Here is a 22,703-nt window from a genome sequence, read left to right as displayed (position 1 = left end):
CATTTGTGATCTCCATCCCTAGAGAAGCCATACCAATGAGATCATGGTCCATGAAAGCGTCAGGGACAGATTGTGATTCTAAGGGATCTCTTGGCAGTAAGCAGGAATTTGGCTACCTACTTTAGAAATGGTCTTACTTGTACTTTCTATTTACATATGGCTCAGCTTATTATTAATGACTGTTTACATCAAATGGAACTTCATTTCTTTGTTAAATGGCCATGTATACATGTGGGCTATCCCAATGAAATGTTTTTGGAAATTTTAATCTGGGTGCTGTAGTGGAAAAACCACACTCAGAATATAATAATAATACTTTTTAGGCCGTTATTTCTTGCCAAGTGTTAGAAGATTGGTCTTTATTTTTAATAGCTTGTAGCATATTGCTTGCAAAATATTTGTGATCTTATACCAAATGTCTTGAATAGTAACAGTGTTGTAATTTTAAAAAATGTGTATATTTAAAAATTGAGCTGAACTGGTCATGTTAAATTTTGTAACAATAAATTTATTGCAGCCTTGAACCCTTTATTCTTTGCCAAATTTTCACTTACAGCTGCTTTTTCCTGGCAAGATTTAAACCCTGTCAATAGAAGTCTGTAATGCAAATACTGATTCAGCCTTAATAATAAGGATATAAATTGTGCTGCTATATTAAGGAAATGAGAAAGGAAACATTAGAAGGTAATTATTGTGATACATTCATCCTCTGTGCTACAAGTCAAATTTCAAAATACCCTTAACATTTAAGATGACATAAAAGGAGACAAAAGGAATTTTGGAATTTCCAAATTTAAAAATTTTAAAGTTCAGTGATCAGAAAATCACCTTCCCCTCAGAATTCTTCAGTAAGGAGCTAAATAATTTTGTGGCATAAATTTTATTTTTTATTGTCTCATTATTATATTTTCTGTATATTAGGAAAATAATTGTGTATAAACAGTCATTATAAATTGGCTGTACCACAAAAATAAAGATTGATCATTTGTTATTTTTCTTAAACTTGGAGGTTCCAAATCTTGTTAACAAGACATTTATTTTGTGCATCTGTATGCATATATTTTATCAGAGAAAAGAGAATTACACTGTTGTATTCTTTGTGACACATATTTCTAAAAATGTCCAACTATTTTTATCTACCTTTTTAATATATTTCATTAACATATTTTGTTTCTTACTTGGCCTACATTTCCCATTAAATCTCACGTTCCCCCTTCCAGAGATTCCCTCCTGCCGATTATGACAAAGAATAATATAGGAAAGAAAAATGTGGTCCAGCAAAATTAACCCAACACATCAACCAAGTTCAATATTAGATGACAGGAAACTATGTGTAGGAGAGAACATTATATGGCTGATGTGTTCAATATTTACTCCATCCTTTTCGAGAGGATACTAAAGGGCTCCCATGAAGACTTGATTAGCAAATATAAAAAGCATTGGATTTAGATTTGAAATTGACAGAGTTCAAATCCTGACTTTACTACTGATTACCTTTGTGACCTTGCGCAGGCTACTAACCTTTCTTGGCCTCAATTTCCTTATCTGACAAATGAGTGGTTTGATGATCCCTAAGGTTTCCTCCAGCTTTACAGACTAACTTTAAGACAAATTTTCTGCTGTGGCTCTTTTTTTTAAAACTTTTTTGTCTTGAGAGCACAGAGAAAAAATTAAGCAATGAGCCTAGTATTGTACAGATAATAACAAAAGAACCATTTTCTACCTTCCAGGAGCTTTCTTGGTTACTTCAGCAGATCCGTAATTTCACTGATGTAGATGCAGAATGGTTCCCACCATTGGTGCCGAATGCAGCCCATTTATGCCCTCTCTTTCTATAGGATTCTTGTCCACTTCCCATAGAGCCTCTGAGGGGAGTTAACCAGTGGGCTGTTTTTGCCTTTCTTTGTATCCTTTGTGCTTAGTACAGTGCCAGGCAGATAGGACACACTTAATAATAAATGCTTGTTTGTGATTCCCTTTCTCTATTTTTTTTTTTTACTTTTTTGCAGTACCAGAGCAGCCCATATTCAGGCTATCCACTTGATATTCCCCTTTTCTGCTACATGATTAGTCCAGTGCCTTTCCCCATCATATATTTCCTCAGTGTTGTGCCTTACACCACTTTTTTTTTTAACATGAGGCAGCCCTGGAAAATTGCTGTAATCTTTTTGTGGCTCCCATACAGCTCTTGATTTCTTACTAGGCCCCTTACAACTTTGAATCGAGGAGTGTTTTTACTCCTTAAAAATATATGCCTTCTGCTGAATGCTCTGAGTGCATATTCAGTCAGCTGTAACCATTTCAAAATGAACTGCCACATTTCAATTGAAAATAATCCTCCCACCTTCCCACGAGCTCTTCCTTGATCTTCCCTTCTTGTCATTTTCTTCCCCTTGTCACTGTGCTGACATTCCCAATCTTCCTGAGTTGAGAGGACCTAATAAGATTAATTGGCTGTCCACTTGCATTTCACGTGAATCCTGACCCCATTCGTTCTGAATGTGTCAATGACATGAAGAATACACCTGGGTATTTACCTTGCTTTATCAAATGAATGGCATCACAGTCTTGGTAAAATATCATGGCTTGAGCCAGCCTTGTCAGTGGAGTTGCTGGAATATTTCTGAGTCATTTAGAGAGTTTGGATCGGTGGAATATTGCCTGAATTGAGCAAAGATTTATTACGTTCTCTTTGCCCCACTACAAAGGAACAATGTGCTGGGTTGGACAGGTGGGGAGGAGTGACCAACCTCTTCCCCTTGGCTTTGTCATTGCTGATCCTCTTAACAGAGCAGTGAGGTGGCACAGTAGGTAGAGCATCGGGCTTGGAATCAGGAAGGCTCATCTTCCAGAATTCACATCTGGCCTCAGATACTTACTAGCTGTGTGAACCTGGGCAAATCACTTAACCTTGTTTGCCTCTGTTCCTCATCTCTAAAATGAACTGGAAAAGGAAATGGTAAACCAATTCAGTATTTTTGCCAAGAAAATCCCAAAATGGAGTCATGAATAGTTGAGCATGACTAAAATGATGAAACACACACATGTACACATACACACAATTGCTTTCAGAGCATGTCTACTTTGTTATTATTTTCATTTAAAATTTTTATATTTTATGTTCATTTCCCAAAATATCCTTTTTCCTCCCCTCACTCAGAGCTACCTCTTATGCCTACCTACTTTTGTCTTGTTGGGACTGATGGAAGAATGCTCCAATCAGTCAATCAACAGGCATTTATTAAATGGTTTCTAATATGCCAGACACTGAATTATTTTTGGAGATACAAAGATAAAAGACCTTACATTCTGTTTGGGGGATCAATAGCTGTATATATGAAAGTATAGAGATAGTTGCCTCTTTTGTGAGGCAACCCTTTCTTCCAAAGCAAGTCTGTACCTTTTTTGCAGCTTAAAGTCTCAGATACTTACTTAAGGTACTGCGAGGTTAAATTACTTGTCCAGGGTCACAGAGCCAGTGTGTATCAGAATCAGGGCCTGACCACAGGTCTTCCTAGATCTATAGCCAACTTTCTATCCACTGTACTAGATTGACTCTCTATAAAATAATGTATGGAATTTCTACAGAATACACCTAAATTCAAGGTGTTTTGTTGGAGGAAAGGCACTAACATACAAGGGATTAGGAAAAGCTTCATGTGGAAGGTAATGCTTGAGCTGAGCTTTGAAGGAAACTAAACATCCTGGGAGGTGGAGGTAAAGATGGAGTGCAGTTCAGGTCTGGAGACGACAGACTGTCTGCTGTGAGGAGCAACAAGAAGGCCAGCATCGCTAGGTCATAGACACTTCCTACGGTCCCTTTCTTTGCAACATCACATTACTTCACCAACGTGTTCTCCAAATCAATGGTGTCAAACTCATTTGTAAACAAGGGACCCTACACAGTGCGTATGGATCCATGCGGGCACACATTGACTTAGAAAACCACATACTAATATTATGTTTTATTGTATTTTTATTTATTTTGTTAAGTATTTCCCAACTATATTTTAATCTGGTTTAGGCCACACTCTGGAGTGTTGAGGGCTGTTTGACACTTCTGCTCCAAATCACCTGAACTATCAGCCCCTTACAGTTTTCTTCTTTGATGTTCTTTTCTCTCAGGGCCTTGCCCTACTCATCTAAGCTAATTTCGTGTTAATGGATTAATGTGTGGTTGTTTGGATCAGGGTGACATTTGTATGCTACATGGGGTCTTCTAGAGCCAAAAACTGGACTGCAGATAGTGACATAAAACTGGGGGTTTCTCTAACTGCGGTATTCCTCCATAGAGGAGAGTAGGTTCGTGGGTGGGACTTTTCATAACCTTTTCACACTACAAAACGACTGTGTAAAGGTAGGGCTGGCCATTCTGTGATGGTGGTAAACAGTGTTCCTTAGTTTGATTCTTGGCCGGTGGGAATCTGCATGAGAGCCTGTTACCTCAATCTGACCAGATCATTGTAGCAGATTTGATCCCTGTGAGTGTGAACTAGCCATAGATGGAGAAATAGCTCTGATTTGGCCACATAGGTCCTCATCCTTGTAGGAGTCGGTAGTCAGGAGTTGGGTTTAGTTTGGCTTCTTCCCTAAGCAATGTTTGCTTTACCACATTGGAACCTCCATAAAGAGTTTACATTAATCTGATCACTTGGACCAAAATATGCATACTAAGGCTTAGAAGAATAAAGGGGTTCCCTGATATAATGGAAAGGACACAGAACTGAAGGCCAGAAGTTGTAGATTCTAGTCCCTACTTTAATAGCTGGTTATATGACCTTGATCAAGCCCCACTCTGGGGCTTGGTTATCTGTAAAAACATTGGTGGTAATAGGTAATCATTAAAGGAGCCTCCTGCCTCCAAATTGGTTCTTCATTTTTGAAGAGAATGAACAAAGTCATGGGGTGGCGTCTTGACTTGTGCCTGAATTGGATTTACGGGAGGCAGAGTTGCTCAGAGTTGTCAGCCTCACTCTCTCTTCCAGAGTCTTCGAAGTCCAGTGGCAACACAGAAGTCAAGATGACTGGTGATGGCCCGGGATGCAGTTTGACTTCAGTGAAATACTTCTGGATACACTCAGTACTTAAAGAATTCATTTATAGATTTAAGGCATTAAAATCCTGTATTATATAAGTGTTGTTGACGAGGTTCTTTGGATATTCATGAAAATGAGTGTGAAGAGAGCTGAGGAATGTCTCCTTTTTTCCATTTTAGAGAAGGAAAATCATTTAATCCATTGATAAAATCCACAATAAAGGGCAGGCTTAGGTACCCAACTTTAAACATGCTTGATTTCAACTTTCGAAACCTGCATTAAAGCATGCTGGGTTTCATTTATTGTTCTTCTTAGGCAGCTTGAATTTTAAAGACCTAATTTTAAGATGCTTTGATCCAGTTTGCTTTCATATGGTATTAGCTTGAAAACTCTTCCCTAACCAGTGTTTGTTTTGCTCTCTGTGATTCATTATTGGCATTAGGTGTCATGTTATTTTGAAGAAATCTTGCAGAATGATTCTGTTGTCTGGAGTGAGCTCTGATGGTCAGCATTCATGGTAGAAATCAGGTTCTGAGCCTGGGTTGTACATATTTCCAGGCTTTTGTCCTCTGCCGTGATGGGGCTAGGAGGGAAGAATAGAGGAGAAAAAGAGGAGAAAAGGGAGGGGGATGGTAGGGAGGGATAGGAGAGAGAGAGAGAGAGAGAGAGAGAGAGATAGAGAGAGAGGAGAGAGAGAGAGAGAGAGAATAATGAGGTTTATATTTTTTCTACCATGTCTGTAATTTGGTTAAACCTGTTCCTTGAGATGGAGTATAAATACATATGATTGATTGATACTCATGGGGAGAATGGAAATGAGAGCGTTACCATAGCCAGGACTACTGCAAATAAAGCCTTATAAATATAGATGCATGTGCTTCCTAAAGCAATAAGTCTGATTATATTACTTCCCAGGACCCCCATTGACTAGAAAATAAAGTGACAGACCAAGTGGCCTCAGAGGTTTGTCTCAGCTTAATACCTTTACACTAACTCAGAACAAATTCAGTAGTACACTGGTCAGAGCTTGGAGTACAAGGATTGGTATGATTTGGTCCAAGTGACTGTTGGTTGTCCTTAATTCAAGGCACTCAGTGACCTGGTTACTTTCCTTAGTACTCCCTCTACCCAACCAAGAAAACACACAGACACACAGACATACACAGACACACACAGACACACACACACACATACACACCTTCCTATGAAAAATGTATACATATATATATACACAAAATATATACACATATATGTACACAAAAATATATGCACATATAAGTGTGTATATATATATAGCATATATACATATGCTAGGTGGAACAGCGCATAGAGTACCAGGCCTGGAGTCAGGAAATTTGTCTTCCTGAGTTTAAATCTGGTCTCAGACACTTACTAGCTGTGTGACCCTGGGCAAATCACTTAACCTTGTGTGTCTCAGCTTTCTCATCTGTAAGATGAGCTAGAGAAGGAAGTGGCAAATGACTTCAGTGTCTTTGCCAAGAAACTCCTGAAATGGAGTCCCGAAGTGTTGGACACAACTGAGAAATGACCGAACAAATATACATCTATACAGGGTGCCCCAAAAGTCTTAGTGTAATTTTAAATAAATAATAGTGCAATTTAAATTAGATAAATTAAGCTTAAATAGCTTAAAATGTATAAGCTTTTAAGAGCTTAAAGCAGCACTAACACTTTTGGGATACCCTGGTATATACAAATTCATAGCTTTAAGATTTACAAAGACCTTAACTTCCAGCAAAAATTAAAAGTAGGCAGTGCAAGCTGTTTTATCTACATTTTACAGGTGAGGAAATTGAAACTGTGAGAAGTTAAACAGCCAGGTTTCAGATTCAGGTCATGTTGTCACTTGATCCATCCATCAGGACCAAGTTCACATTCCCTATTTCTCCTCATCTCCATCCCAGGCACTCTTCTCGCTCCTTTGAAGCTCTAGTGTTTTTCCTCCCTGTAGATGATAATTTCCTGGAGGGCAGGGGCTAGACTCCTCTCTCTGTCTCCTGAATTGTCCCTCCCACTCCTACAGAGCTGCAGTTTAGGAAAGATTTAATCAGATCTGTACTTTCTGTGCAGTCATTGCTACATTGACTTCCTTTATCTCGTTCACAGTGTTCAAGAAATGCGGACGGGCCGGAGGCTTTGTCAGTCCGATTCTCACCATGACGCTGTCCTGGCAGCCTTGAATCAGCAGAGAAGTGATGGCGTTCTCTGTGATGTCACCCTCATAGCTGAAGAGCAGAAATTCCACGCCCACAAGGCGGTCCTGGCAGCTTGCAGCGATTATTTCCGAGTAAGTGGAAATGAGTTTGATTTTTTTCATTGCTGTTTTTGATGAAAGAATTTAGAAATGCGAGGGGTGTTCTGATGGTTTTGTTGTCGTCAACCAGTTAAGGACAAGTCGCACAGGGACCTCTGTGATCATCTCAGTGATGGGACCTCTTTAAGATAGGCCCAGAGTCTGAGATCATTCTAAGAGCCATCGCAGACTGCACTAGAATTTACCTGGGGTTGTTCCAGTTTGGGACAGATCTTGTCCCATCACTGAGGATGGGATGAAACACAATTTCTCATTGGTCGTTGGTATTTCATCTCACATCATGCTTAAACATGGCTTTGTAGTACCTTAGGAAAAAGAAGTGACACTTACTTGGTTTTCAGGATTTTTTTTTTTGGTCTGAATCTCTGGTTTCATCAATGTAGGGAACTCCCAGTTGAGGAAACTCTTTGGTGCTACAGACTGGCCAGTCATCTGTGTCTTGGAACTCATAGAGAATTAGTTGGTACAGTGAGAGGTTAAGGGAATCGTGTATGCTATATAGCTGTGTACATATGAGCCTTCCTTCCTCCCTCCCTTCCTCCCTTCCTTCCATCCTCCCTTCCTCCCTTCCTTCCATCCTCCCTTCCTCCCTTCCTTCCATCCTCCCTTCCTCCCTTCCTTCCATCCTCCCTTCCTCCCTTCCTTCCATCCTCCCTTCCTCCCTTCCTTCCATCCTTCCATCCTCCCTTCCTTCCTTCCTTCTCTAGTCAATGATAGGCTCTTTAGTTAGTAAGCATTTTAAAGTACACACTATGTGCAAAGCACTGTGCAGAACTCTGGAGATAAAAAGAAAGACAAAAACATGGTCCCTGCCCTCAAAAAACTCACACTCTAGTGGGAGAGACAACATGCAAATAACTCTGTATGTAGATGTAAATGGGAAGTAATCTGAGAGAGAAGGCACTAACCCTTGTCAGGGGTGCAGTGCATGTGGCAGCTTGGGACAGGCTCTTGCAGAAAGTAGGATTTCAGGCATGTCTTGAAAGAAGCCAGGGAAACCATTGGACAGAGTTGAGGAATAGCCAGTGAAAATGCTCAAAAACAGGAGATAAAATGTCGTATATAAGGAACACCGGGTAGGCCAGCGTTGCCGGGTCATAGAGAACGTGGAGGACAGGACAGCATAAGAAGACTGGAAAGGTACAAGGAGCCCAGGTTGTGAAGTTTTCATATTTGATCCTGGAGGTAATAGGGAGCCATTGGAGTTAATTGAGTAGGGGAGGGACATGATCATACCTGTTCTTTAGAAGATCACTTTGGCAGTTGAATGGAGTATAGGTTGGAGTGGGGAGAAACCCGTATCGAGGGAAACCAACCAGAAGGCTTTTGCAGTAGGCCATGTGTGAGATGATGATGGCCTGCACCCTCACGATGGCTGTGTCAGAGGAGAGAAGGGGATGTATATGAGAAATGTTGTGAAGGGGATGTATATGAGAAATGTTGTGAAGGGGAGGCTCATGTGTCAATAAGATCTTTTAAATATTACTCAAATTATGATACACATGTCATACCATATGAACTTCCCAGAGCTGAGTTTATCAGGCCTTGAGTTGGGGGTTGTATATTTTAGAAACTGATCGCTAGTGCATGTAATGTGTGTTTGTGTGTATAGTCCTGTTTCCACTGGTACTGTCATTTCTGTTAGACTCAATGGTGTTTGACCCTGTCTGTGGTTTCCTTCATAATAGTGTGACAGGGTTAGATGTCTCTTTTTTTCCTCACCTTGTACCCAAGAGGTGAGAGATGAGTATGTTGCTAATTGTGCAAACCTAGACACCAGAATACTTGTTGAGAATTAACTCACCACATTACCTAGTTTCTTCAGATGAACGCTTCACACTCTATTTTGTAGTTATGACCATTTCTAGAAGGTGACACACTTGGCTTTCAGTCCAGCTTTCCCTTACCTCTGAGTGTGTCATCAGAATTGAAAACTTGTCAATGCTGCCGTCAGATTCTCACTGCTACTTCCATTGCTGCTTGGCCTTGCTCTTCACTAAATTCTTTATGGGCATAAATAATATTTTTATTTATTGGAATATAGCAGGGGGAGTAGGCCAAAATGATGACTTCCCAACCTCAGGAAATTTGGTTGTAAGAGCCTGAGCTATGATTTAGACTGTAAGGTTGAGACAAGCTATTCCCAGGCAGAGTGTGAACCAAAGGAGGTGAATAGAGACAAGAAGAGCAAGGGAAGGACTAAGATCTTTTCAGAATGACTGTTTTTTTTCTTTAAACCATTGTGGCTTCTCAGAGTGATTAGACCCACCTTTATCTTAAAAGAATGCGCAGTACATTTCAGATTGCAAGGGTTTTTAACCTTGGATCTGTGAACTTGTTTGTTAAAGTGTACACACACACACACACACACACACACACACACACACGATTATATTTCAGTGTCATTGGTTTCCTTTGCAATCCTATATATTTTATTTTATGCGTTTAAAAACATTATTCCAATAAGGGGTCCATGGGCTTCACTGACTGACAGTGAGTTCCAGAATACATTAAAAATGTTAACTTTTTGTCCCAGGGCAAATCAAGAATGATTTTCAATAACAGGCCAGGACTTGCTTTCATTGATGGAAATGTGATCTATATGAGCATAGTTGAGAGAGGACTGCATTTAATAAATGTCTAATTACAAGGCTAGTTTGAGGCTGTTGGTCATTCCCCCATTCATATTCTGCTGGGTTTGGATGGGTTTCAGTAGCATTAAATCCCTCCTTTTAGACTCTATTGAATTCTGGTTTACTCCCTGGTCTATTAAATAACAGTGAACACCCATTTGGTACAAAGCATTGTGAAGCAGATAGATAGATGGTCTTTGCCCTTGAGATGTTTCCAATACATTGTCAGTTTGGGGGGTCATACCACCACCTTCTACAGCCTAGATATCTGTAACTTAACTTTTTGTTGTTTCTCTTGTGCTAGCTCAGCACTGCAGCTAACCAGGTACCACTGTGTTTAAGCCACACCCTATCCTTTACCTGCCCTTCAAGTTTGGTATCAATTCATTGCGCTAGGTTTGCCTCTCTCTTTAACCAAAGTGCTAGGCTCTTTATATTTTGAATCTACCCCTTTCTCAGGAACAGTTTTTCTTTGGGTATCTTAAGGGGCATCCTTAGCCAGGAGTGGAGGTGGGAGGGGAGGGGAGGAGAGTACAAACAAGCGGTTTTATTCCCACATACAGAAAAGGGAATTCTAAGCAGTAAAGATTTATAGAATGAATATGTTCTGTTAAGAGGGTAATATTCAAGCTTCATTGGGACATTGCAAACAACTGCTATAATTAGCTTATTGGCTATTATATATTTTACCAAGTATAGCCCAATCAATGCCAAATGGCCTCTCATTTCATACACACACACACACACACACACACACACACACGCACACATATATGTATGCATTGTGAATATATGCATATTTATATGTGTGTATGTGTATAGATGTATATATAGATATGTATGGATGTATAAATATGTACATAGACACATATACACACATATATTTCTTCTTAAAACATTATCTTGCTTTATTCCATAAATTGAAGTAATATTTGTTTTTAAGTGAAAGGAAATAATAATTCACATTTGCATGATACATAAAGGATACAAAACTGTTTACACATAGTTATCTCATTCAAAGCTTAAAACAACCTCATGAGGTAAACAGTTCAAAATACTTTATCCCGTTTCACAAATGAGAAAATTGAGACCCAGGAAAGTCTCAAAGTCAGAGAGCTCCCAAATGGTAAAGCTCAGAGTTAAATTTAGTTCTTTCAACTTCAGGTTTAGTGCCTTTCCCACAACACCACAGAGAGCAACAACATTGCCAATAACAAGAAAGGTAAATGGAATTCGTTGGCTTGTAGTGTCTCTCCACTGCTTTTATGGAGCAGGTAGGAACAACAGATAATTGCTTCCCAGAAATTACTATGTGCACATTTGTCCAGAGTTTCATAACAGAGCAGTGACAGAGCTTAAAACTCAATCAGCTCCCATGTGAGTGACCCGTTTGTCCATACAATAGCCCTCTCATGTTTTTCAAAAGGACGATTATCAGTTTACATAGTTAGTGGTTGATCTTCATGAAAATTATCTCAATTTGATGGAAGCTATGCAGTCATTTACTAAATAATCATCTTGGAAGTGTGCTCACTTCTAACATCTTCCTTTTCCCTATCAAAGCCTCAAGTACAGTACAGTAAAAGAATGATTATTTTTGTTTGTGTATGTGTAGATATATCTCTTTTCATTTTATATGGCCGAATAGCATGCTATTTCTTGGTTACTTCCTTGGTATGTGAATTTCACTGTTAAAAAGCACAACATTCATTATTTCCCATCAAAACTGTCCATATGGTCTGGCCTATGTTTAATGACTTTGCCTGTGGCATTCAGAGTGTAATGTTGCTGAGTCCTTAGTCCTGTGATTCTTTGTCTAAAAGAGTGTAGTTTGTTCATGGGGATCTTTCACTGATGCAGTCATTGCATGTTAATGCTGGATTCTCACCTTTCGGTGATGGCTATGGTCTCTGAGAGAGAGAGAGAAAAAAAACTTCTTAGTTTACCAAATTAATCTCTAATTTGGGAAACCACGATATCATCCCTGAATGGAGCATGTTTGACCATTGTGTTCAGTTGTTAATATGCTCACTTTTGCCCCAAATAAAACTATTTTTGAGGTGTCATGTTCAAAAATGTTATTATGCTGTATCACTTGTCAGTTATTTGAAGCCTTTAGTATCTATTAGGAATCAAACATCATACATTGAGGATGAGTATATTTTAATCAGCCTTCAAGATAATATGAAGGCCTTTCATTGGAAAAGTTTGGAAGTTTTAGCAAGACTGAGGGAAGATGTATATATAAGTATACCTTCAAAATATTTGTATAATTTATTCTGTGGGTTTTTTTCACAGTTAAGACAGTAGAGGAAATAATTTATCCAGAATGTAGTTGTCTTTTGGGGCACTTTGATGGAATTTTAATGAACATTTGTAGGCAGTGGCAATATGAGAGGCAGGAATGTAGTTGGAGTAGGACATTTTTTTCCTCTCTTTTTTTCCTCTAATGATAAATCTATTTAGTTTTGTGCTACTGTGGCACAGTTTGCTCTCAATGAGATTTCCTTGTTAAGCATTCTCACCAACATTTGAATCTAGATTTCTCTCATTTAAAAAAATTCAGTAGAGAAGCTATTACAATTTCAAGAACAAATATACCCTGGTAATAATTTTCCTAATGCCTGACAGTGACAAAAATGAGTGAATCACATAGTTAGCAGGAGAGTGCAGATAGCTCAGTGATTGTGTGTGTCACTAAATAATTATAGCGACTGCCATTTGGATCAGTTGTCAACTCAGACTCACCTGTATTTTTCCTAGTGACCCTGGAAACATTTTATATCACCTCTGTAGTTAAGTGATATAACAATAAGAACACCTTCCAGTTTAATCAACTGAAAATGTACACTAAAAATATACACATTTTGTGTAGAAAATTCAAAGTATTTTTTCAGTTTCCTTTCAGTAAAGGGAATAGTGATTTTGTTCCTTTGGGGGTTGACATTTTAACCATGGAATAACCAGGAATGATTTGGTCATGTAAATCACTTGAGAATCTAAATAGTCCTTTATTTGGTCAGTGTTAAAATGACCTTAAGCTCAGAATTGCTGAATGTGTTAAAAAATTACAGAAATGTATGGAATTTTTGAGAGAAGGATGAAAATATCTAGTAGGTAATATAGCTTCCTTCCCCACTTGAGGAAAACAATGTCATTCATGCATTCATCTGTTCAGCAAATATTTGAATACCTTCTCTGTGTTTCTACACTGTTAGGTCCTATGTGGGACACCGACATGGATAAGACACAGTCCCTACTCTAAAGAACCTTATAATCTAGTACAGAGGATAAGTTACATACAAAAATACTTATGATACAAAGCAGAATGCATTTAAGATCTGTGATAAGCAGGCTGTGCGTAATTGAAGTCATAGTGAGTCAAATTTTCTCCTGTGCTTAGGTCTCTTCTTTTTAGTAAATTAGACATTTAAGGCAGTACTTCTAGGTTGCTCAGGTATGAGTAATGCACAAAGTTTAACCATGATGTTGGTGTTCATGCTTTAAGATGTTATTCACCATTGGCAATGTCTTTGTATTCAAGTTTTTTTTGTTTGTTTTTAATAGTGGGAATAGATTTTGTTCTCTCTTGCTAGTCTTTCTAGTTACTGACGGCTACTCTTCATGGTAAGTGATGTGGTTTGAAGCCATAGAAAAGAGCAAAGGATTCACAAGGGAATAAAACCTAGAGTAATTAACTAATTATGGACTTTCTTTACAACAACTCCATGAGTTAGGGAGTGCGTTCATTTTTGTACCCATTTTACAGGGAAAGGAAACTAAGTCATTATAACTTGTCCACAACTAGCAAGTATAGGAGTTAGAATTCAAAGCTAGGTCTAAACCATAGCTACTTCTGCAAAGAAAGATGGGATGGCCTCTTCTATTGGGGAGATTAAAAAACTAAAGATAAACATGAAGAATTAAATAATAGTAAGGGTTAACTAGCCATCCAAGAGCTGTCAAAATAGTTCATGATTAATTGCCCAATAACTGCATAGTTTGACATTCATAGTATCCCAGAAAATCAGTTAGTTTTCCCGAAAATTAGATTAATTTGGTATATTGTTGATGAAGCCGTTCTGTTCCTTAGTGATCACTGTTTTGCTTCCTAAAGTCTCATAAATTATGTCTTTATGAAGACAGAGTAAAGATGGCAGAGTAAGAGGAAGCATTAGAGGCTACCTCTCTCTCCACATCTTTTAAACAAAGATCTAGAGAATGCATGAGACTGAATTCTGATCAAGAAAGCCAAGAAGAAGTCATGGTGAGTCATTTTTTCATCCTAGAGTGGCTTAGGGAGATGGACAGAGAGGTCTTTGGACGGTGAGGAGGAGGGAGTCTGTCTAGGAGTGCATGTGTGTGTGTGTGTTTGTGTGTCTGTGTACACAGAAGGGAATATTCTAGCACCTAGGAACTTAAGAGAAGGCCAAGACAAGGCACTAGATAGAGATCCACAGGAATCCCTGAGCAAGTATTTGATGCAGGAATGGGTGCCATCTGGCAGCTCTGTTACCCATCACCTAGTACTAGGTCACAGATCTGGAATGAAAAACAAGGAATGAAAGCTTGGGCCCTTGGCATGAAACAAGGACTGGAAGCAAATGTAGTTGTATTGCTCTGATCCTAGGAGCAGAACAAAGCATTCCATCCCAAAGGGGAGGTAGCAGTTCAGTTGTTCTGAACCTGGAGAGCCTTCCAGTGAGTCAGTAGTGGCTGAGTCAAGCAGAAGTCTGCTGAAACTCTCAACCATAGACCCAAACCTGGATAAGGAACTTGCAGAATTCACAACAGGCAGGCAATGAACAGATTAATCCTCGGAATACACTACTTAGGGAGCGCTGAAACTTTGTGGATCCCCGGCCGAGGCTGTGAAAGCACCAGAAGGATGTAAGAAGACACAAGTTCAGGCTCCTGAGCCTTTCCCCTCACCCCCTGCTGGCTCCCTGAAGTATTTAGAGCCAATCACTAACATAAAATCCAAAGCCAAGAAGTAGGCTAGAGGAATGAGTAAACAAACAAAAAAAGCCTGGCCAAAGAGAACTATTAGGGTGACAGGGAAGTTCAAGACACAAACACAGAAGAAAATGATTTTAAAAAGTCTGCAAACAAAAGCCTCAAAGATAGTGCAATTTGGACAAGTATCTAATCAGAACAAAGTCAAAGGGCTGAAACAAAGAAAATGTTAAATATCTCACATGGAGGAAAAAAAGCAACTGACCTGGCAAACAGGTTGAGGAGAGATAATTTAAGAATCATGGAACAACCTGAAAGCCATGAACAACAGAAAAAAAGATCTTAGACATCATATCTGAAAAAAATTCACTAAAAAACATCTGAACAGATATCTTAGAATGAGAAGGCAAAGCAGAAATTGAAAGAATTTGCCAAATTCTGAAACTCCAAAATGAAAACTGCCAGAAATGTTACAGGCAAGATCCAGAGCACCCAAGTCAAAGAAAAAATACTGCAAACAGCCTTAAAGAAAGATATAATTCAAGTGCAAAAGAGCCAGTTAGGATCACAAAAGATTCAGCAGCCACTACTTCAAGGGAATAGAGTACTTGGAATATGATATTCTAGGAAGTAAAGGATCTAGGCTTACAACCAAGGATAACCTTCTCAGCAAAACTGAGTATGATGCAACAAGGGGGAAAGTAGATCTTTAATGAAATAAAGGATTTTCAAGCATTCTTGAAGAAAATACTAGAACTGAATAGAAAATCTGGCATACAAGAAGTCAAGAGAAACATAAAAGATAAATGTAAGTTAGAAATCATAAGACTAAATAAGGCTAAACTGTTTACATTTTTATATGGGGAGATATTGCATGTAGCTCCTCGAAATTTTATCACAACCAGGGATCATAGATAGAGTCAAATTAGACAGAAGGCCTGGGTGTGATTCTGTTGTGTTTGGATGATTTAAAGAGAAAGGAATGGGGAGGGAAGAAGAATGCACTGGGAGAAAAGGGAAGAGAGAGGAAGAACTGGGGGAAAATGCCTTATATAAATGAAGTGTGCAAAAAGGAGTTTATACAACAAGGAGGAGGCAGTGGGTGGAACAGATGACACTTGAACCTGAGTTTTATACATCCCAGTAAAAGGAGGGAAAAATAAACATACACTTTGTTGGGTACAGAAATATAACTTATGCAACAGGAAAATAGCAAGAGAAATAGATAAAGAGGAAAAGGGAAAAATAGGGAAAGTAGGTTAAGAGAGGTATTATTCAAAAGCATAACAGACTCTAAAAGAGGCAGTAGGGGGAAAAAGAGAAGGATAAGAATAAAATAAGATGGGGGAAATACAGTTAAATGTGAATGGGATGAATTTACACATAAAATATAAGAGGAAAACAGAATGGATTAGGACTCAGAATCCAATAATATGTTGTTTACAAGAAACCCACAAAACAGAAAGATATACACAGTTTAAAGAAAGGACTAGAGCAAAATCTTTTATGCTTCAACTGAAGTAAAAAAAAATGCAGCAGTAGCAATTGTGGTCTCAGACAAAGCAAAAGCAAAAACAGACCTAATTAAAAGATACAAGCAGGGAAAGCACATTTTACAAAGAGGTCAACACACTAAAGATATATGCCACAAATGACATTGGATCTAAATTCTTAAAGTAAAAGCTAATTAAGTTACAAGGAGAAACAGTTAAACTATAATAGTGGAGAACCTCAATTTGCCCCTCTCGGATTTAGATAAGTAAAAAAAAAAACCCAAACAAAGCAAAAAAGAAGTTAAGGACCTAAATAGAATTTCAACAAAGTTAAGTACGTTAGACCTCTGGAGAATATTGAATGGGAAGAAAACAGAGTATACCTATTTCTCAGCCATCCATGGCTCCTTCATAAAAATTACCTATGATTAGGGCATCGGAACTTCATAACCAAATTAAAAAAGCAGAAATATTTACTACGTATTTCATTGATCATAATGCAATAAAATTGCATTCAACAAAAGACTTTGGAAGCAAAGATTAAAAAAGTAAATGGAAACAAAATCAAGAACAAATTAGAGAATCAGTAATTTCATTAAATATAATAACAACAATGAAACAACTTGTCAGTATTTGTGGGATGCAGCCAAAACAATAATTAGAGGAAAGTTCATGTCTCTAAACTCTTTCTTCAATTAAAGAGAAAAAGCAGATCAATGAAATGGACATTTAAATTAAAAAAAGAAATGAGAAAACAATCAAATTAAAAACCCTCAACTAAATACCAAAATAGAAATCCTGAAACCCAAAAAAGAGATTAACAATATTAATAAATAAAATTAGGATCTAAGTTTTTTGAGGAAAATGTCACTAGGTAATTTGATTGTTAAAAAATAAAGAAGAAAACCAAATGACCAGAATCAGAAATGAAAAAGGTGAATTCACAGTGAAGATGAAATAAAAGCAATTATTAAAAGTCCAACCACATGTGAATGAAACTGACAATCTAAATGAAATGGATAAATCTTTACAAGAATATAAATTTCCCAGATAAACAGAACAGGAAATAGAATTGTTAAATAACTCTGGCTTAGAAAAACAAATTTAGTAAGCCATATATGAACTCACAAGAAAAAAATCCTGAAAACCAGATGAATTTATAAGTGAACTCTTCCAAACATTTAAAGTACAATTAATTCTAATACTATATAATTGTTTGGGGGAAAAATAGGAAAAGATGATAACCTATCAAATTGCTTCCATGACGCAAATATACACTTGATGCCTAAATCAGGGAGAGTGGCTGCCTACATAAAACGGATATGGCACTTGACCCTCCCTTTCTTTCATTTAGCTTATTCGTGTTAACTTGTACTCAAGTTGGCAGATTAGAAATTTCCAGGAGGGGTGACCATACTTACTTTAACTTAATTTCAGAGTCTTGGATGATATAGTTATACTCCTACTACTCATAAGTATAGCTCCTGAGCCTCCACCATTGTTCTTCCTATTTAATCAACTAAGATGGCATCATTAACTCTCGGAAACATTAGATTGTTAGCTCCTTGAAGATAAGGACTAGCTTTTGCCTCTTGTTATATCCGCAGTGTTTAGCATAATGCCTGGCACATAAAAGGGGCTTGTTAAATGTTTATTGACTAACTGAAACATTTACTAAGAAGAAGTCGAAGCAAGACAAAAAATATTTAGTTCTGCCCGTAAACTAGAATCACACTGTCTTCCCCATGCATGGTTCCAAAGCAGGCAGGCACATGAATAGGGAATATTGGCTAGCTCCTCGGGGGAAGAACAATGGAAGAAGAATAAATGGGATTTGATTTACACTGATGATTGACATTAATAAAATCACAGATTCATAGAAGAATGAATAAATATTAACTTGTAGATCAATTGAAGTGGTGATGAAATATTACTAGCATGAAATCTCATCAAAGCACTATGCATTATGTTACGTGAAAAGACTTTGTCCCCATTTTGTTTGTGTATTAGTGAAAGGAAAATGAGAAAGACTACCTTAGTAAAGAGACAAGTTCTTGTATTATTAGCATTAAAAAAGAATGATTTTTGTGGAAAAAAATCACAATTAGTTTAAAATGGTAAGACACCTCTCATATGAAGAGAAACTACATTCTTCCAGATGATGAAGCTTTTATTTTCCTCCTCATTGTTTTTTTGTTTTTTTTTTTTTTTGCTTGCAGGGGCAGGAAGGAGGCTGTTTTATTAAGCTTGGGTGCTGAGGTAGGGATTAACATGCATGGTGGAGGGGAGAGACAGGAAGCAAGGGGCCTTAAGTGGTTGGAGACCCTGTCACTCTGGCCAGTAGTGTGTGGTAGCAAGTGGTACTCTCCGTTGGACCTGAGCCTTGCCCTTGGCTCCTGAGGCCTGCAGGTGGTTCAAGCAGAGTAGTGCGGTCCTCTGTGACACAGAAGCAGGACCTGACCCCAGGTCCCGGCGCAAATGACAACATTGCAGGGGCCATGGTTCCCACCAGACCGAGGTGGGAGTGATTCGGGTCTCTGATGTCTTGGCCAACAGCTGGCTCATCAGGAATCTGCTGCCTCATCCTTGGCCTGAGCCTTGGGACCAAGTACCACTGCCTCCTCCATGTTGACCTCAGGCTCAAGATGCGTGACGCCCCACAGGCGCAAGAGGAGCTGGGCCAGGGCAGCAGCTTCAGCCTTGGTCTCCCGTTCCCACTCCTGCCACTCAGCCTCTGCCTTGAGAAGCTGCTCTAGGGCCTGCAGGGCTGCCTTGAGGGAACCTGGTGGCCAGTCCAAATGCAGGGCCCTTGCAATTTGCCCAAGGTTCCAAGAGAAGGGCAGGGTCGGGGCTCCCGTTCTTGCTGCTAGGCTGGAGTGGGCCTTCCCAGCTCTTTGGCTCCGCAGCGTTAGGCCCCGGCCCCGGCTCAGTCCTGGCCCTTGAACTTGGCAGGCTCCTGGAGGGTGCGAAGCTTGACATCAGGCCAGGGCGGGGGGTGGTGGGGGAGCTTGTGTGCGCAAGCCCAGGCCCTCTGCACAGAGGTGACTGCCATCTGCTCCCAGGTCGAAGCCTTCTGGACCCGGCTTCGGCGTTTATGCGACAGGGCTAAAGCCCAGGCCGAAGCGCATGCCAGCCGTCTCTGAGCGGCCTAGTCCTGCAGGTCCAGGGGGCAGCCCTCCTCATTGTTTATCAGTTGTCAAGCATTTATTAAGTATTTGCTGCAGGTTAGGCATGGTGCTAGGTGCTAGAGATACAAAACCAAAATGAGATAGTCTCTTCCCTCAATGACCTTACATCCTCTTAGGGAATATTTTGTATTATTTTTACTTCTGTTAAGAAGCACAAATGGAATACTTTAGGTATTTTAAAGTTCACAGTAGCAAAGTTATTGCAAGCTATGACAAATTTCTGCATTCAGCAAGCATTTAGTATTCATCTTGGCAAATGGGCTGGTCAGGATGGCTGAGCATGTGCTGCTACTGTGAATGTATGGAAGAATGCAGAAGCCCTTGATTTCTAGATGACAGTTATTGAAAACAACAACAGCTTACTTTAGAATTCTATGCAAGATTGATAATGAAATGCTTGAATTGTGGAGCTGGTAGAACACCTAGAGATTGCCCTAAGATGTCTATTTGGTATCGGTACCAAAGGTTTCATTTCTAGAATTTTTCATCTGTTTCACAGGTAGAGAGACTGGGCCTTTGTAGGGCCTCTTAGAGAAAAGACAATGAAAGTATTTGCCACTCAAGTAAGGAGAATACTCAGGAAGTAATTGGATAAAGGGACTTTGACTGGGGCTTCTGTTCTTTTAATGTCTCTGCAAAGGAGTGAATGAGCACAAAACCCTTGGGATATAGTCACATATAGACAGAGGGCCAATGGGGAATCATTGATAGGGAAAAATGCTAGTAATATATACTAGAAAATGGGGGAAAACCCCATTCTTTTGTCTCTTTGGCACTGAACTATTCCTTTTTGACTTCTTTTATTACTGTCAATGTTCCCTCCCTCATAAGTTCATAGAATTAGCACTAGAAAGGACCTTGGAGGCCACCATTTCATTTTATAGATAAGGAGACTAAGGCTGAGGTTAAGTGACCGAGACTTGCACAACTATTAAGTATCTGAAGGAGTATTTGAACTTAGATCTTCCTGTCTTCAAATACAGAACTCTATCTACTGTGCCACCTAGTTTGTCCTGTCCCTTTCCCAGTTACTGTCTGAGCTGTTACTCTCTGTGTGAAAGCTGTCTTCTTGTCTTTGTTAATGGTAATGTTATCAGTGATTTACACACCAGCCAGCCGTTCTACCAGTGCTACACATACTGTATGACCAAGATATCCAGGCCTTCAGAGCCCATGTAATTCAGCTCATACTTATGTAAATCAGTGGAAAGGGTGCTGGATCTAGATTCAAAGGATCTTCCTGGACTCAGTGGGTGGGGTAGAAGGAGGGGGAGAGAGAGAATCTGGAATTTTAAAAATAATCCAGTTTAAAAGAATTTTAAAAAGGAGTCTAGGGGCAGCTGGGTCAAGCAGTGAATAGAGCACTGGCCCTGGAGTCAGGAGGACCTGAGTTCAAATATGGCCTCAGACACTTGACACATGTACTAACTGTGTGACCTTGGGCCAGTCATTTAACCCCAGTTGCCCTGCCCCAAAAAACAAACAAACAAACAAAAAGGAGTCTGGGCTTCAGGCTCTGCCATCTACTACTTATGTGACTTTGGGTAAATCATTTCACCTTGTATGGTGTGTTGGTAAATATTTAACAACCAGCTCTCCAAAAAAAGTATGATATACTTTCAAGTTTAATATGCATTATTAATATTTTCTCCATCACTTTCTTAAGTCTAGACAACCAACAAAATAATATATCAAGACCTGATTTGTATCACTTACCAATTTCCAAAGTGTAAATGCCCACATTGAAAACTTAACAATCAGTTCTAGTGAGTAGGTTCCAGCACATCTTTGTCAGGGCATCTGTAACATCATCCATAAAAAGAAGAGGTTGGACTAACTGAATTCTCAGGCCTCTTTCAGCTCTAAAATCTATGATCTTATGATTCTTCTTTCACATCTCCAACAAGTGGTCATCTGGCTTTTGCTTGAAGATCTTCTATGAGGGGAAACACACTTCTTGCTCAGGTAGTGCATCTACTTTTGGAAGATTTCCCCCATTCTAACAAGCCTAAATTGGCCCTTATGCAAGATCCACTCACTGTTCCTAGTTGTGTCTTGTGGGATCAAACAGAACAGATTTTTTAAAAGTTTATTTGTTTTCAGTTTTCAACATTTACTTCCATAAGTTTTAAATTTTCTCTCCCTCCCTTCCCATCTCCTCCCCAAGACAGCATGTAATCTGAAGCAGGCTCTGCATATATATTCCTATTAAACATATTTTCACATTAGTTGTGTTGTATAGGAGAATTAGAACAAAAGGGAATAACCATGAGAAAGAAAAACATGAAAAAAAAAGAAAATAGTCTGCTTTGATCTACATTCAGACTCCATATTTCTTTTTCTGGATGCGGGTGGCATTTTCCATCATGAGTTTTTTGGAATTGTTTTAGGTCCTTGCATTGCTGAGAAGAGGTAAGTCTGTCAAAGTCAGTCATCACACACTGTGGCTGTTACTATGTACAGTGTTTTCTTTGTGCTGTTCCCTTCACTCTACATCAGTTCATATAAATCTTTCCAGGTTTTTCTGAAGTCAGCCTGTTCATCATTTCTATAGCACAGTAGTATTCCATTACATTTATATACCAGAACTTGTTCAGCCATTCCCCAGTGGATGGACATCCCCTCAATTTCCAGTTGTTGGCTACCACAAAAAGAGCTACTATAAATATTTTTGTACATGTGAGTCTTTTTCCTATTTTTATGATCTCTTTGGGATACAGCCCTAGAAGTGGTATTGCTGGTATGCACATTTTTATAGCCCTTTGGGCATAGTTCCAAATTGTCAAGCAGAACATATTTAATGTGCATGTAGGTCACTGCTCAGAAGACCTGGTGAGTCAGGCGAGCCACCTGAAGGACATGAGGTAGGAGGATCAGTCAGAAACACTGATCCACAGAGTATTATGTGTGTATGAGTGTGTAAGTGGGGGAATCAGGGATCTAGCTTTAGGTTTGGAGATTAGAGAAGGTATGCAATGAATGGACAGAAGGGCTAGAGACACCTAGCAGGTAGCAAGTCAGAAAGGCTGTAGGGATGAATCAAAGGAAATGCCCTGAGGGTG

General features: G+C 39.1%; 1 protein-coding gene across 1 annotated transcript in view; it reads left to right on the top strand.

The window, feature by feature from the left end:
- The first annotated feature begins 35 nt into the window (after positions 1–35).
- KLHL32 (kelch like family member 32) overlaps positions 36–22,703 on the top strand; it is a 210,668-nt gene continuing 188,000 nt past the window's right edge. The window contains exons 1-3 of the mRNA XM_036767768.1: positions 36–58; positions 1,264–1,272; positions 7,164–7,344. Of these exons, the coding sequence (XP_036623663.1) occupies positions 36–58; positions 1,264–1,272; positions 7,164–7,344 (213 nt within the window). The remainder of the gene's footprint in view (positions 59–1,263; positions 1,273–7,163; positions 7,345–22,703) is intronic.

This window comes from Trichosurus vulpecula, chromosome 7, assembly GCF_011100635.1.
Source record: "Trichosurus vulpecula isolate mTriVul1 chromosome 7, mTriVul1.pri, whole genome shotgun sequence".
NCBI lineage: Eukaryota > Metazoa > Chordata > Mammalia > Diprotodontia > Phalangeridae > Trichosurus > Trichosurus vulpecula.
Note: the sequence above shows the minus strand (reverse complement) of the source record. Positions and strands in the feature narration are given on the sequence as shown.